At 50.3% G+C, this 15,454-nt stretch overlaps 1 protein-coding gene across 1 annotated transcript in view; it reads left to right on the top strand.

Annotated features, from left to right (window-relative positions):
• The window catches only part of LOC139677683 (hydrocephalus-inducing protein homolog), a 38,219-nt gene extending 30,864 nt beyond the window's left edge, over positions 1 to 7,355 (top strand). The window contains exons 24-31 of the mRNA XM_071567881.1: positions 256 to 408; positions 1,064 to 1,302; positions 1,724 to 1,961; positions 3,198 to 3,341; positions 3,532 to 3,675; positions 4,154 to 4,453; positions 6,782 to 6,874; positions 7,272 to 7,355. Coding sequence (XP_071423982.1) covers positions 256 to 408; positions 1,064 to 1,302; positions 1,724 to 1,961; positions 3,198 to 3,341; positions 3,532 to 3,675; positions 4,154 to 4,453; positions 6,782 to 6,874; positions 7,272 to 7,355 — 1,395 coding nt within the window. The remainder of the gene's footprint in view (positions 1 to 255; positions 409 to 1,063; positions 1,303 to 1,723; positions 1,962 to 3,197; positions 3,342 to 3,531; positions 3,676 to 4,153; positions 4,454 to 6,781; positions 6,875 to 7,271) is intronic.
• The last annotated feature ends 8,099 nt before the right edge of the window (positions 7,356 to 15,454 follow it).

The following is a 15,454-nucleotide window of genomic DNA, read 5'->3' as shown; positions in this document are numbered from 1 at the left end:
GAGGAAGTGGGAAGAAGCAAGAATGGGAAACAGCATTTGTTTGTTTGCTGATAATAGACGGGAGCATGTGGCTTTCAGATGGGATCACTGCAGACCCCACACTTGCTCCAGGCCTTCTGTTTCAGTCCACAGCACTGAAAACTTCAAACAGCCATAATTATTCCCAGTTTAGGAGTGCCCTTAGAGCTGTTGAAGCTTTTCAAACCTTCCCTGTTGTGTCTTTTTTTGATCTTTCCTACCTTCTTCCTGGAACAGAAAATCCACTTAGAGAGCATTGGACAGGGACCGGTTGTCCATGTATATCCAAGTGAGATCAACCTCGGCACTATCCAAGTCCTACAAGACATTTCCCAGACTCTACACCTCTCCAATCAGAGTGTCATCCCTGCAGTCTTCCGGGCAGAGATGGTAAGTATCTGTGGGGCTGTTTTCCACTGAAAATGACTGCTCAGTAGCAGCCTGTGACTTGTTTTTATATGCAATGTTTCCATATCACTCTGTGCAAGATGGTCCATCTGAGTGCGGCAAGGGGAGCCCTGCTCTGGGGGTGGTTTTATCTGGGGCAGCCCTCAGTGACATAGTTTGCAGAGGGGTTGGAGCAGAAATGAGTATTGGGGTTTGCTCAACCAGTTTTGCAGAGTTATCCTTTGGGCTCTCAGCAACATCCTCCAGCTGTGTGGCTGCTGTGGTGGGATTCGAGCAATCCTGGCTTCCTCTGGCCTTGAGCCTTTGTACAAACCCAGCTCTGTTGTCAGGAAGTCAGGAGAGAGAAAGTAGCTTCCCTTGGTGCAGATTCCAAAGAGAGACTGAAGGGGGAATAACCTTCTCCTGAGGAGGAACATCCTTTGGGTTGAGCAAAAAGTGAATCTGTTAAAAGAGGGTAAAATACAGGTTGCATAAGCTCTTGAAGAGTTGCTGTTGCCAGACACTGTTGCTTAAATTCAGAGAAATGAAACCTTTATGGTTTTTACCCTCATCTCTTTAGTCCTTCCATTTCTTGTAGCCCACAGCAGACCAGGGTCCTTGGTTTCCATCCTAAGTCTGTGTTTGGTTTGTCTTACAGGCTGGCACAAGCTCACGTTGGAGGACTGAACCCAGTAAAGGAGTGATCCCTCCCAAGACTGAGGTGACTGTGAGTGTCACAGCAAACCTGGATGGCACAGGGAAATTTGAGGATGAGGTGAAGCTGTTCATTGAGAACAGCCATACGAGCGTCATCGCTGTCCGCGCTGTGGGCATTGGCACCACAATTGTCACCGACAAACCATTTGCTCCAGAGCTCAACTTGAAGTCTCACTTCAGGTAGGATCTCTCTCGGCTCCCACTTCTCCCTTGGGCTCAGCAAGGAGCAGTTTTGCTGGAGTCCTTCGGGCTAGATCTTCTTCACTGCACAAGGTCCCAGCTCTCTTTCCCTGAAGCCACAAGGATTCCTTTAAAAGCATGTGATGGCCATTTGAGAGTCATTAGATACCCTCAAATGCCATCCAAATGGAAAATGGGTAGTGATAAACTTTAGGGGCAGCCAAGGCCTGGCTGTGGATGAAGTCAGGTGGCCTTTTCAGTGGAGATTTTAGCACTGAGTGTGCAGTCAGGGAACACCATCAGGATGCTGAAGCTGGGTGACTGCAGGGAAACAGCAGCTCCTGTGACATTTTCTCTTGCTTCTCTTCTAGCCATGACATTTCAATGTCATTTCATGACATTTTCTCTGCTTCTTTTCTAGCCTCACTCCCTGCCGGTATGAGTTCAAATTAATAAACAAAGGACGACACATCCATGACCTGTACTGGACCACAGAAGGTTTCAGCATCTTTCAGCAGCATCGTGCCACCAAGGGTAAAAAGACTTCCCAGAGCCTCAGACCTGTCAGCCCCGTGTTTAAGCTGGAACCACCACAGATGAAACTGATGCCAGGCCAGACTATGGAGATGGTGCTGGAAGGCTTCTCCAACACTCCCCAGGTGAGGTTCCCACCAAGGGCTGAGCCTTCCCCATCAGATCCCCTGCCCTGGAGCTTCTCCTGCAGCCCCTTGACATTTGCCTGGGATAAGGAGCAAGTGCTTCCGAGGAACTGTTTTAAGGCCATGAGTTTCCATGGCAGCACCAGTTGCTTTCTTTGCTGGCCACCATCCGTTGCTAAGGCTTTTTTGTATTTCCATAGTAACCAAACCCCAACTTATTGATACCAAAACATGGGCTGAAGGAAATAATTATTCCTTCAGGGAAAACAGGAGGTTACCAGTGTCACATGCTGAGACAGAAAGGAAGAGCAGAGAAAAGAAGTTACACTTAGACTAAGAGCCCAGGCAGAGAGTAAATGAAACAAGTGCCAAGTGCACTGGGGAAAGTAGAGAGTAAAACAAAAGCCCTGTGAAGGGAGGGAGTGTCTGGGAGCAGCATCACTTTTGGTCTGCAGACAAACATGGGCAGAGGGCTGGTCTAGCCCTGAGTCCTGGAGAAGGAAAACAAACACAGTGTGTCAGCTCTAAGGATCAGTGTGATGTCCCTCCACATGGAAAACTGTTCTCAGGGATCATTACAATTGGCAGCTTGACTTTTGCCAATCTTTCTCTTACTGCTTGTCCTACTCTCTCAGCCAGCCCTGGTGTCCCAAGGGCAGCCAGGTCTTGCATCACTCTTGGAAAGCAGCTCAGAGGGGGAGATTTTAGCAGAGTCACGGTGTGTTCCTCTCCCTGAACCTTTCTTTCCAATGGAAATACAACTCTGCAGAGAAGCTGCCAGCTATCCCTGGTGTGCATTCCCTGGCTCCAGGACCCATGGGAACAGATATTTAAGTGAATGTGGAAGGAATTTGTACAAAGCTCCTGCTGATTAGCCCTTCTATCACCTGTTTCCTTAATATAATTTAATTTCTTTTAGTCCATTCCTACAGCTTTCTATATAAGCACTATGCTTAGTGATGGCACAATTCAAAGCAATCATCATTTGGGGCTGGGATTACTACAATTGTAGGCAGCATGTGGCTCATGAGTGCCTTTTGTGGATATTGGGGTGCAGAGTTACAGGCATTTCAATGCAGAACAAACAGGGTGCAGCACAGAAAGAAAAGGTGCTTTTGAGGAGAGGAGTGTCTGTAACTCTGTGGCAGGAATAGGGCCTGTGGGTGGTGAGCCAGCATGGGGTGTTTGCTGCTTGCCTTGCCAGCACCCACTGGTGACAGTGACCTTTGCATGCAGGAGGTGAAGGAGCGACTGCTGTGTCATGCCCTTGTGGGGAGAGAGAAAAGAAAGAGACTAATAATGCAAGTGGATGTCACCTGTGAGTTCGTTTCTCCCACTGTGCAAATGTCTTCCAGAGCAATCCCTTTCCGTGTGGAGAAGGTAAGTCTCTGGATTGCATCCTTTAACAGCACGTAATGGCATGGCTGTTAAAACAGCTGGAAGGTTAGAAACTCTCAGAAAGAGTAAATAGAATTGTATGCACTGGGGTTGAAAAATGAGAAATGCATTGGAAGGGAAAGGGGGTGTGTGGCCACTTGAGGTTGTTTTGTCTTGTCTCCTGTTTCTGTAGCAACCCAGTGATGTCCTGACTCTCCAATACGAGCCTCTGTCTTTAAAAAACACCTGCTCCCTGCCACTCAGCATTGTGCTGGACTTGAAGAAGCCATTCCTTATCTGCAATGTGGACCAGCAGCCCCTCTCTGCAGATGCCTGGGTGAGCAGCCAGGGACCCTCCTGCCAGTGGGGTTTGAAGACGGAGGGATGTGGTGGTGCCCTTTTGTTGGCCAGTCCTTGAGTCGAGAAGCTTATTCTGTAAAGTCAGCAATGGACTGGCCTGAAGTGAATCAGCAGAGCTGCAGAAGGACACAAAATCACATCTGAATTGGGAAGACATCCTGGCTCTAAGACACAAGGAGCAGGCAACTAGACCTGGCATGCCATGCAGGAAAGGTGTCTCCTGGAAAGCATCCCAGCTCTCCAGCAGCCATCCCCTTGTATTGCTGCCAAGCACAGAAACGTGGGCCTGAGAAGATCTCAGACCAGAGTGTGGTCAGTCAGACCCTCACTGTAAAGAAATGAAGGGAGAACTGAGAAGCCCACACTGGGGTCACACTTTGAACCTTTACTGTTTCATGCTGCCAGACCTTGGGACTTCATCACATGGGTTATTAATACTATTCATCTCCTTGCAGCCCATGAAGCTGGAGGTAGGGCAGGAGCTTCATCTGTGCATCCAGTTTAACCCAGCTTATAAAAAGGATTTGAACAGCCGGGTAGCAGTGACGACACTGAACATGCGGTTCCTGGAGCATCCTCATGAGGAGCAGATCTCCATTCGGGGAGAAGTTTACTTCCCAAATCTCCATATCCCAGCCAAGGCCCTGGACTTTGGCTGCATCATGAATGACACTGAACAAGTGCGTTATGTGGAGATGACCAACTGCAGCCCAATTGCTGTCCACTACCACTGGGCATTCCAGACAGGCAGCCAGGTAAACACGATAAGGTATGTGCACCTTTGCCCTCTCCTTGAAGCTTTTCTTCCTGGTGTCCTGTTGGTATTTTGGAAAGACCAAGGCTGTTTGCCTGGGATCTGACCAAGTACTTTTGAGACTTCCTTCTGCAAATAACAACAACCAGCCATGGTCAGGCTGGATGCTCAGGGAATAGACAATCTCTGCCAGTTTGACACTGGCTGGAAACAATGTCCTCCAGCCAGACTGGGGCTGGAAGACGCTCCCAACACTTTTCACACAGCAGTAACCTGGAGTCCTGCTTTATCTCTGGAGCTACAAAGCCATGCATAGGCACTTGAACAAGCAGATCTATAATGTGACCACTTTTTCTTCCCTGCCAACCCAGTTTGTTGTCCTTTCCTATGAAGAACCTACACAGGTGCTGCCACCAGAGTGCAGTGCTGCTGTCGCAGTCTCTTGCTGCTGCTTTGTTATAGCCCTCATAGTGTTTTCCCCTGGGAAGGAAAGCTGGTGGGGAAAACTGATTTCTCAGACATCCATGACCTGAGGCAAAGAGCACGTTGGTGAAGGGAGTTTTCACCTGTTAAACCACATATTACCTTCACAAAGCAGCTCTTTGATGCTTGACAGCAATCAGCAGGTTCTGCTGGAGCTTTAGGGATGGCTGTAGCTGTTGGTGGCAGCCCTTGTCTGAATATCCCTGGGAAACAGCTCTGGGCTGTGCTTTCCAAGTGCAATCCTATGGCAGTGCTGGGGCACATCTAGAAACACCTTTGTGGTAGTTCCTACTTCCATGCCATCTGCAGAGTGCAGAAGTCTGGTCTGGGCAGCTTCCATTACAAAAATGAACATTTTTTCTATAATGACCCAGGAAACCAAGCCAAGTTAACCACTGAAATGCTGCAGTTTCAAGGAGCAGAGCTCACCCAGAAAAAGTTTTGTTTAATGAACTGGGCCCTGGCTCAGAGGAGACAACCCTGTAGGGAGCTGAAATGTTGTTTTCCAGGTTCACTCCTTCACCATCTAAATTCAAACCCAAATCGCCAAAGGAGAAGAGAGACTCTTTGGAGTCCTCAGTGTTGCCAAAGAGTCATTTCAGCACTGAAAGTGTGGAGGACCCAAGTGAATCCCTGGAAACAGTGCAGGATCCTGCACAGCAGGCAGAGAGTTTGGAGGATTCCCTGGAATCAGAGGTAGATTTTCTTGTGCACCTATTGCTTGTGTTGCCTCTCACAGCTTGCCACTGAAAAGCCATGCTCGTGCCAACCTCATTTTTGCTGCCCTGCTGTCCTGTGCTCTGAAAGTGGGCTGGGCAGCAGGGCCAGTGTCTGGACATGGAGTGTCTGAGGAGGGAGAAACAGAATAGTTTTCCTCAGAGAAGCCCACTCAGATGCTACAGACCTATACCGAATTTGGGATTTTCGAGCTTATTTTCTTTACAATGTAAAATGTGGTTTTTATCTGCACCATGATGAGAAGGCTTCCAGTTTTCTTCCTGTATCAAGACATGCTGAGTCTTGATCTCCATTTGCCCCTTCCCAACCCAGCTAGAATGACTTATTTTCACATCTCTGCCTTGACCCAAGAGCCAGTGTTGCAGTGACAGCCCTGGAGCTGTCTTTTGTAAAGCAAGACTTTGCAAAGTGGCTGCCTCTTACTCCTAGCATGGAAAATGGCCTTTGGTCTGCTGACCTGCCTGGTGAATCTTGGTGCTTTGGAGTGGGAACTGGCCCCTTGTTCTGTATCATGTGGTACAGAGGCTGCTCGTGGGGTAGTCAAAAAGGATGTAAGGAAGCCTGGGAGTTTGTGAGAGTGCCAGTTAGCATTAGGTTCAAGGAGAGGGGTTGTACCTGCTCACAGTCGTTTTAACTGTGCGTGGTTTTTCTGAATCAGGAGAAACAATACCCATTAGACCCAAATAGTGCGGCTGAATGTTCTCAGACAGAAGCATGAGATCATCTTTATTTCCTGGTTGCTGCCATGTATGCACAAGTAAACCAGGGAGATTCCAGTGGCTATCCTAGAATCCTGGTTTGGCTTGGAAGGGACCTCAGTTTTGCTTGGAAGGGACTTTTCAAAGATCATGCAATTCCACCTCCCTCTGCCTGAGTGTTGGGGGCATCCAGTTGTCCTGTGCAAACTTTATTGTAGGAAGTGCAGATGGAGCTCTGTGGGTGGGCTTGGACCAGCACTTGACTGATAACATGGACATACCCACACTTGGTTTGTGCCCAGGTCCCATTTCAGCTGCTTCTGGTGTGGTGAGGTGGTGGAACCTGCAGCAGAGTGATGTTGCTCAGACCAGCCAGCTGCTCAGTGCAGCCCATGGTGCTTGTTTTCCAGGTACTGCCATCCCCTACTGTGGAGCCTCAGAGCCCAGAGACAGGATTGAGGCAGTTTGTGGAGGTGGAGCACCCTGCCTTGGGAGTACAGGAGGTAAGTGGGAATCTTCTCACTTCAATGTTTCCAGTGTGGAAAGCAGTTCTGTAGGCCCCACTCCCACTGGTGGCTCTCAGCACTGCTCACAGAGGGTCCTTACATCCCTGCAAGCCATTGCAAACCACTGCTGAAGCAACTGGTTACTGGAGGGGCCATGTGGGGACATGTCTTAGGACAAAGGACACCCTGTGCAGCACCTAGGGAGGGCATTTCTTCCCTCGTACCTCATCAAGTGGTTAAATAGGAAATTTTTGCAGGAGCTTTTGCTGTAGCACCATAAGAGAGCAGCATGTAAAGCAGAGTTAAGGAAAACCTCAGGAGTCAGGTGAGCTGAGCTGGAGTCCTCCCCCCAAGTCCAAGGGCTCTCACCTCTTATTCTCCTGTTTTTCTGAAGGCAGTGAAAGTGTTTTCAAAGGCAGGTTCTGCAGTGGAGAGAATTTCTTGCTACCAGCAGACATCCCAACCTACTATAATGTAGTGCATTAATTAATGCATTGATTAGTGAGTATGGGAGAAGATTTTCCCACTGGTCAGTGGCAGGGGTGCAGGAAGCAATTAGGATGATTGCTTCTATGTTTGAGGAGAGGCTGCTCCAGCTACATCTGTCCTTTGCTCCAACTCACAGCTGCTCTTCTGCATCCATTTCCACCCTCAAAGTCTCAACCTCTCCTCCCCTGCTCCAGGTTTTCGATATCCTGCCAGTGTTCGGTGTGCTGCAGCCAAGTCAGAGCCAGCAGGTGCTCTTCACCTTCTTTGGCCACAGCAACATCATCGCCCGTGTCACGGCGCTGTGCCACGTGGAGGGGGGCCCGAACTACGAGGTGGTGCTGTGTGGGGAGGCTTCGTGCCTCACCTACCACCTGGACATCCAGGAGATTGACTGGGGGCTGCAGGTACCACACCCTTCCCCTGGCAGAGCTGCTGTTTTGGAACCATCACCAGCAGGTTGCTGCCCACCCCAGCCCAGGGCTCTCTTCCCTTCCCAGCTCCTTTGTTGGCTCTGGGGCTTTGAAGTGTGACCTTTGAGGCATATGTCCAGCATCCATGCTGGTTGTTAATGGCCATCTCCACCACACACACCCACACGTACACCCCACCACCAATGTTGGGAATTTCTCCTCTTCAAGGGGCCTAACGCTGCCTCCTGGGACAGGCAGGATCCCAGTGCAGATGTCCAGAGAGACTTTTCCCTGAGACAGCCCTCCACTGATCTGCTCCTAAAGCTTGATCTTTAGTTCTTTTCAGTTAAAAGCCCACAGATATTTCCAGCTTCTGGCCCTGTCCATGTTGCCCTGTGTGCCTCCTTTTTGCCTATTTGCTTGCCAATACTTGCATAGAGGTGCCTTTTCCTCTGGAATGCTTCCATGCCACCTCCTTTGTTTCACCAGGCTGTTGGTGACCCCTGAGAGTAAAGAGGGCCTGTGTCCCCTGGTTCATTTATTCCTGGCCCTTACAAGGTTATTACCACACCTCTGTGTGCTGCCAGAACTCCCTGTTCCTGTGCAGGGCTAAGAGGTGGCCTGTGCCTGGGGGTTCCTGGTCAAGTGCCTCTATTTCCTCCCCATCCCTGCTCTTGGCTTGTGGCTGTTTGCTTTCAACCCCATGAAAGAGGAAGGAGATTCCCAACAGCAGGCCCATATCCATAACTTCCCATTCCTCTGTCCTCTCTCCAGCTGTTTAACAAAGTCATCGAGGCAGAGATCACCCTGCAGAACCCTGGGAAGATGGGATTCACCTACACAGTGCTAAACCCCAGCAGTACCACTGCAGACTGCCCTCTGCCTGGTGTGCCTGTGGTTGTGCCCAGCACGGTGAGTAGCTCAAGGGATTGGCCCCAGCCCTGTGTTGGGTGGCCCAGGAGAGGGTTAAGGGAAAAAAGGGGAATAAAACCCTTCAGACAGGGCTGAAAGCAATTGCTTCTGGGATCAGAGAAGGTCAAGCAAGTGCTCTCCTAACAGACTCCCCCGTGGCCTTGGCCAGCATGTGCCACTGGCTGGAGTCACAAACACATTGGTTGCTCCTTGGACCTGGACTGCTGAACTCTCTGGCTGTGCTGGCACAGCACTTACTCCTTGTCCCTGCCTCCCTCCTGCCAGCACTAAGCAGCACTTAGGCATTCCTTACTTGGGCTTGAAGCTCCTTTGCCAGAAAGTCTCACAGCCCCTGTGCTACTCCTTCACTCCTTCCAGCTTTGCTGCTCTGCTGCAGCTTTGTGGGGCAGTGGGAAGCCCCTGGAGGAGTGGGGCTGGAAGAGCAAGGAGAGGAGTTTGCAGCATCCCACCGTCCCAGCTTCTCAGTCCTGCCTGTGTATCTTTGAGCCTAAGCAGTGTTCCTGTCTTTGGCCCTCTCTGGAATAGGAAGTGGAAGCTAGATTGCTTTCTCTTTATTTCATGGCTGTCCCCTCCAAGGCGTGACACGCTGGTGCCCCCTTCCTGCAGCATCTGCAGACACAGCTCTGCGTGGGCCGTGCAGTCACAGCTGCTGTGGCAGCATTCTGAGTGCTGGCAGCTTGGCAGGGCTCCCTTGGGCTGCAGCTGTGTTTTGTGCTGGAGTGAGAGCTCAGGGGGCTGAGTGGCAGGATCTGCCCCTCTCAGCTGCTTCTCCCTGCAGTGGGAATGGGAGTGGAGAGCTGTCCAGCCCAGCATGTAGGGACAAGCTATGTCCTGTTACCCAGAGCCCAGTTTGCCCTCAGCTTGACTGGTGAGCCCAGCCTGGGGCTTGGACAGCCCTTGTGGAAGCCCAGAGAGGAGATGCCCTTCCTGCCATCACCCTCTTCCCTAGATCTCATCCTAGTCTCTTGTCCTGTGTTTCCAGAGATGTATGTTTGCAGGTGACTGTGAGTCTGGATACGTTCATGCACTCTTAGCAGCTGAGCTGTGCTCTGACCCTGTGCACAGGGCAGGCTCTGCTGGGGAGTGCAGCCTTACAAGCCCTTGGAAGGACACACTGTACCCTTGGGTTGGAGGGTTGAGCTTTTGTGTCCAAGGAAGTTAAAGGTGATACCATCTGATGTTTTCTTCCAGATGAGAACCTGCCCTCTCAGCCTGTCTATTACCTGAGCCATCCCCCATCAAACCTGCTTTGATGCATTCCTTCCCTCTCCTCCCATCCCTTCCAGGATTACGTTGAACCTGGCAAGGAGCAAGTCCTGAAAGTTTATTACCTGCCAGGAGTACCAGGATTCTTTTGCAGGACTTTCCAGTTGCAAGTGGGTCACCTGGAACCGGCAGAAATCTCCCTAAAAGGAGAGGGGATCTTTCTTAGGATCTCTCTGGACCTGCCCTGGAAAATCAAAGGTTAGCACTGCCTGTCTGCTCCCCAAGAAGGTTCCCTGGTTTTCTCCCCCATAGGGCAGCACACCCCCATCTCCAGCATGCCTGGAGATTGCAGGGCTGCCAGGCCAACACTTGCCCCTCCGGTGTCTCCCTGAGCCTTGAGCAGAGGAGCCCATGTGGGCTTTGTCCCACTAACCATCCTGCAGATCTTGCCAGCACATCTGTCAGAAGTTTGGAAAGATGATGCTAGACAGCAAAGCTTGGGAAAGCTGTAAGAGAGACTTGTAGGCCATTTGGCAGGGTTGGATTTGCATGGCATTTCAGGGGATGAGATGCTCCTCTCTGAGGAGGAAGACAGCTGAGAATCAATATGGGCATTCAGAGAGGAGCAGGAGCATCCACTTTCCATAGATGGCTTGAGGGGTTTGTTTCTGGGAGAGGCCAGTGTTGGGGAAGTGGGACTGCTCAGCTTAAGTGGGATTGGCAGTGTGCCCACACTTCCATTTGTGGATAATTTTTTCCTTCAGGAGATGAGAAATACGAAAAGATACTGACAGAGGCAAAAGAAAACCTGGTAGAAGACAGGCAGAGTGTTGCAGCAGCTGTTCCGCCAGAGCCTGCATCCATGGAGCCACCCACAGATGGCTCTGGCATCGAGAAGCAGCAGCATCCACTTACACCAGGTGACTTGAGGGGTTTGTTTCTGGGAGAGGCCAGTGTTGGGAAAGTGGGACTTCTCAGCTTAAATGAGATTGGCAGTAAGCCCCAGCTTCTATTTGTGGAAATTTTTCTCCTTCAGCATATGAAAACTATAAGGAGATGCTGAAAGAGGCAAAAGACAAGCTTGAAGAAGATACACAGCTTGATGAAGCATCTGCCATGTGGGAAGCTGAGTCCATGGGGCTGTTCAGGAATCTGTCCTTAGCGCCATCCATGGGGCCATCCATGCAGTCACCCATGGCCCCACACATGGCTGTCTCTGTCACTGAGTCTGGCATCGTGGTAAGAACAGCTGCTGCCCCATTTGGCACATGCCACCCTCCCCATGTCACTTGAGCCCCTTGCACCACACAGCAGCTTTCTGGTGCCCTGCTGGCACTTGGGACCTCCCTGCCAGAGGCCATGACCATCTGTGAACTCGGCATTGGACCAGGGGCTGCCCACCTTTGGTCATGGTCTGTCCTGGAGATGCACCAACTTCCTGGCTACCTGTGGGAGAGATCGTGAAGGTTGTGCTCAGGAGATGGATTTGATGGGGCTCTGAAGGAAATGCAGGAGTTTGTTTCCCCCAATCCAAGCCCTGCCAGGTTTACAGACCTTAATGCATCAGCCTGACTGCACCCTGGGACTTTGCTGGCAGTGGTCAACTTCGAGAGGCACCAGCTTGGTCGGTGTTCCCTTTTCAAGAGGGCTTTTGTTCAAGCTGCTTTGCCACTGTTTAGAGCAGGCAAAAATCTGGAGCTCTGGCGGGTTTCTGGCTTGTCTCTCTGTCTGTCTGGCCCCATCAGCTTTTGTAGCAGTGGCTGGGCAGGCAGAGATGCTGGAGTTACTTCCCTGGGGATAAGGTCCTGGCTCAGCAAGCAGGAGGTGTCACAGACACTGAGCAGCCAGACAGGAGGACCCCATACCCTCTCTCAACAAGAGCAGTGTGGGATCCTTTTTCAGATACAAGCCTAGGCCTTGGGACGAACCCTTGCCAACTAGCCACTGTCTTCTCTTTCCTCAGTGGGACACTTGGCTGCAGATGGAGATGGAGAAGATGCTGGTAGAGCAACATGCTCTGGAGCTGCAGAGAATTGTCACCTGTCGTCCCCCGGAGCACAGGGTCTTTGACAGGTCCCTTCGTCAGAGGCTTGTCGAGTGAGTAGGGACTCTGGTCCCATATCTCCTAGTGCCCCAGGAGTAACACCCAGCAGTGCTCCGTGCTCCTGAGAGCTCCTTGTGTCTTCAGACCTGGGAATAGCCAGGGATTTCAAAAAAGGTCCAGCCTCAATAGCTGTGATGTGCTCCCTGTGAGCAGCTGAGTGTCCTCCCTTCCCCAGTGCCACGCTGAGCTTTGGAGCTGCTCAGCTCCCCACAGGTTGTGTCTTAATGCTGAAGGGGCCCAGAACAGGCTATCAAGCCGTTCCAGGCAGCACAGACACCATCCTTGCCAACAACACCAAGCTGCCATCTTGGTTCCAAATAACAGAGCACACTGAGCAAAAGGAGCAGGGAATCACACAGGTCACCAAACCCTTGGAAACCCTAATCAGGTGATTTGGATGTTGGTGAGGTGGCAGGACTTACCTAGGCAGATTCCCCTTGCTCCTTCATGAGGCAGCACAGGCACAGGAGGCTCCAATTCAGGAAGAAGATGCTCTGCAAAACAAGACCTTCTCATGAATCTTAGCAGTGTTGATTATATTTATCAGCACTGCTTTAGGGATGATTCTGGTTGCAGAGCAATGAAGATTTCCTGTGCAGGCAAATTTTATTCCAAGGCCCTGAAGCAATTTCAGGGTTGAGTTCTACACCAGGCTAAGCAGTTTCATTGAGACCAGTGAAGGCCCAGTGGACTTATCTATACTGGCCTTTCATATCAGAGGAGCTGTGACCAGTGTCCATTTTAAACTAATTTTATTTTCAGGTCCCACTGGTAGCTGACAAATCCTAGAACCTGCACTCCCTCCGACTTCCTGAAGTCACAGGCCTTGGGTTTCATGGGCTTGAGTTGAGTTTTTACAGCAATGAGTACAGAATTATCCACTTTATTTTGCATCTTCCATCCACTTGGACGTATATCCAGGCTGTGGTTTAAGGACTGTCTTTACTCCTCCTTCCAGAGTTGAGCTGCCTGCATACATCCTGAACATGGGCAGTGTCATTCAGGGTAATGTTGAGAGACACACCGTGAACATCACCAACACCGGGCTATTCCCAGTATCCTGCCGGATCGATCAAAGTGTCCTGCGTGGAACAGGTAACCAGTGCTGGAGAGACTTCTCGTGGGCTTCCATGAGAGGCCTTGAGGCAAGGCTGTGCTTTCCTCAAACAGCGGCTCACCGTGTCTAAGGCATGCTCAGGTGTGTCTCCTCTCAGTTTTCAACCAGAGAACAGCACAGCATGGGAGAATCTCAATTGGAAAGTCTCCTTTGAAGAGCTCTGTGCAGCCTTCCCTGAGGTGATGAAAGAATGGCTGGAGGTGCTCAGTTAATGGGTTTTGAGTTTACCATCCAAGGTGTACCTTCGAGGCTGGCTGTGAAACCTCTTTCTCCTTGAGTGGTGGGTCACAAGAGAAAAAGAGCAGTAGCTTCTCGAGAGATGCAAGAATGGTATTTGCCAGAGCTGCCAGCCAGGACACCTGTGTGACCTTAACATGCTTGTCATACATTTCATGTTGTTTAATCTCATCTGCTTTGTTTCTATCTTTCAAGGTTTCAGTGTGAACCTGGACCAGGTGCAGTGCCTGCCCTACTGCAACACCCAGAGGTTTGAAGTACTTTTTGACAGCAACAACATTCCATTTGGAGAGGTGGATGTGCTCCTGCCCATCAAGGTGACACAGCTTTTGGGGCAGGCAGCAGGCTGGGCACAGCAGCAGATGTCACCTGGATTCTCAGTTCAATTGTCTATCCTTCTGCAGGTAGCAGGAGGCTCCACAGTTCACATCCATCTCTACGTTACTGTGACTGGGAAGCACATCAAGAGAGAACAGGCCTCCCGCATTCCATGGATGCACTTTGAGAGACTCCAGAGACCTGATGGACTGATCAGCAGAGTGTCATCTGACTTTCCTTATCAAAGGTGAGGGCACAGCTGAGGTCTGTGGGTCTCAGCAGGAGCTGAGGACTCTTGATGCACCCAAAAATCAGATCCTGTGGCTCTCACTCAAAGGTGCTTGAGAGATTGGGTTGCTGCCCCAGTGATGAGGAATGCTCACTCTTTTTCAGGAGTGATAGCCTTGCATCAATCAGTTGCATGGTCCCTGTTTTTCCAGTTAGGAAAGGGAGGCATAAGGGTTTGCAGGGGCCTGGCAGAGAGCTGTAATGCTGAGCACAGAAAAGGGGTTTTGCTCACAGCCTGGTGTCCAGCCTCCCCCAGGGCCTTTTCAGCTGAGGGGCTGTGCTCGAGGGTGCTCGTGAGGGGCTCGTCAGAGAGGTAGGAGCATTATTCCCTGTTCAGAAGTTGGAGGAGCAGCAGCAGTGTTCTCTTTCAAAGCTGCCTTTACTTGTGGCTGCCCACCTTCCAAACTTTGAGGTTTCAGATAAACACTGCCATCATCAGATTGGAAGAGTTGTGGTCTCGATTAAATTGTAGAATTTGGGGTGTCTTCTTTTGTGACTGAGAGAGGCATTTATAGTGAAGTGTTCAGACGTACACAGTGAACAGAGTATTTGGAGTCAGTGAAGGAGCAAAGCAGCAGCAAACTCCTCTTCATTTACTGTGTAAATAGCAAGAAAGGCAGCTGAACTGGTGAACATCGTGAGTTCCAAATGCCCTTATTCAGCATAGCCCTCATTTGTTTTCCTCATTGGTGCATGATTCTATGAAACATTTCTCTCCTCTTCTGGAATACAGAAGTTAAGCAGGAAAATTGTTATTTTCCATAGATCATACAGGTATAGAAATGTAGGTTAGAAATCTAGAAATAGGTTACTGTCCCAGGCTTTGAGGAGTGTGGAGGATATCAAACAGCCAAACTTGATTCTTCACAGAAGGGCAGGTTACTTCTGATGCTGCCCATAAAAGGCAGAGGTGGGAACTCTGGAGCAGACTGGGAGATCCCTATTCCAAATACGGTTGCCAGACCTCACTGGAGGTCTGGAAGTGAGACTGTCAGTTCTGCTGTTTCTGTCAGGATTTCTAAGGAAATCCTAGCCAAAAGACAACAGAAATTCTTCCATTTGGTTGCAAACAAGATGCCACCAGTTTGAGAAGAAGACCACCTGGAGGCCAGAGAGGCCCAGAGGGATGTAAACCCTTTGGAAGTCACCTCCTTGCTCAGGGACACACAGGCTGAGGGGCAAGCCTGGAGCAGGATTTACATCCATCCACAGGCAGTATCTCCCACACCCAGAGAAGTGGTGTAGAATATGCTTTGCCTGTATCTGTACCTGTATGGTTGGACTGACACAGTTTCTTCTTCAGTACAATTTTAGATGTTCAGAGTGCCCCTGAGGATGGAGAAATAGAAGAGGTGGAGTCAGCCTGTAAAGAATTCAAGACATCAAGTTTTGGACCAGTGGAGTGATAAGCTGGAGGACTGGCACTGGCCCACCTCCTTTACCAGTAAAGCAGGGTTTATGTCTCATGTGAAGTA

This window comes from Pithys albifrons, chromosome 12 (assembly GCF_047495875.1).
Source record: "Pithys albifrons albifrons isolate INPA30051 chromosome 12, PitAlb_v1, whole genome shotgun sequence".
Classification (NCBI taxonomy): domain Eukaryota; kingdom Metazoa; phylum Chordata; class Aves; order Passeriformes; family Thamnophilidae; genus Pithys; species Pithys albifrons.
This window is presented reverse-complemented; position numbering and strand designations above follow the sequence as displayed.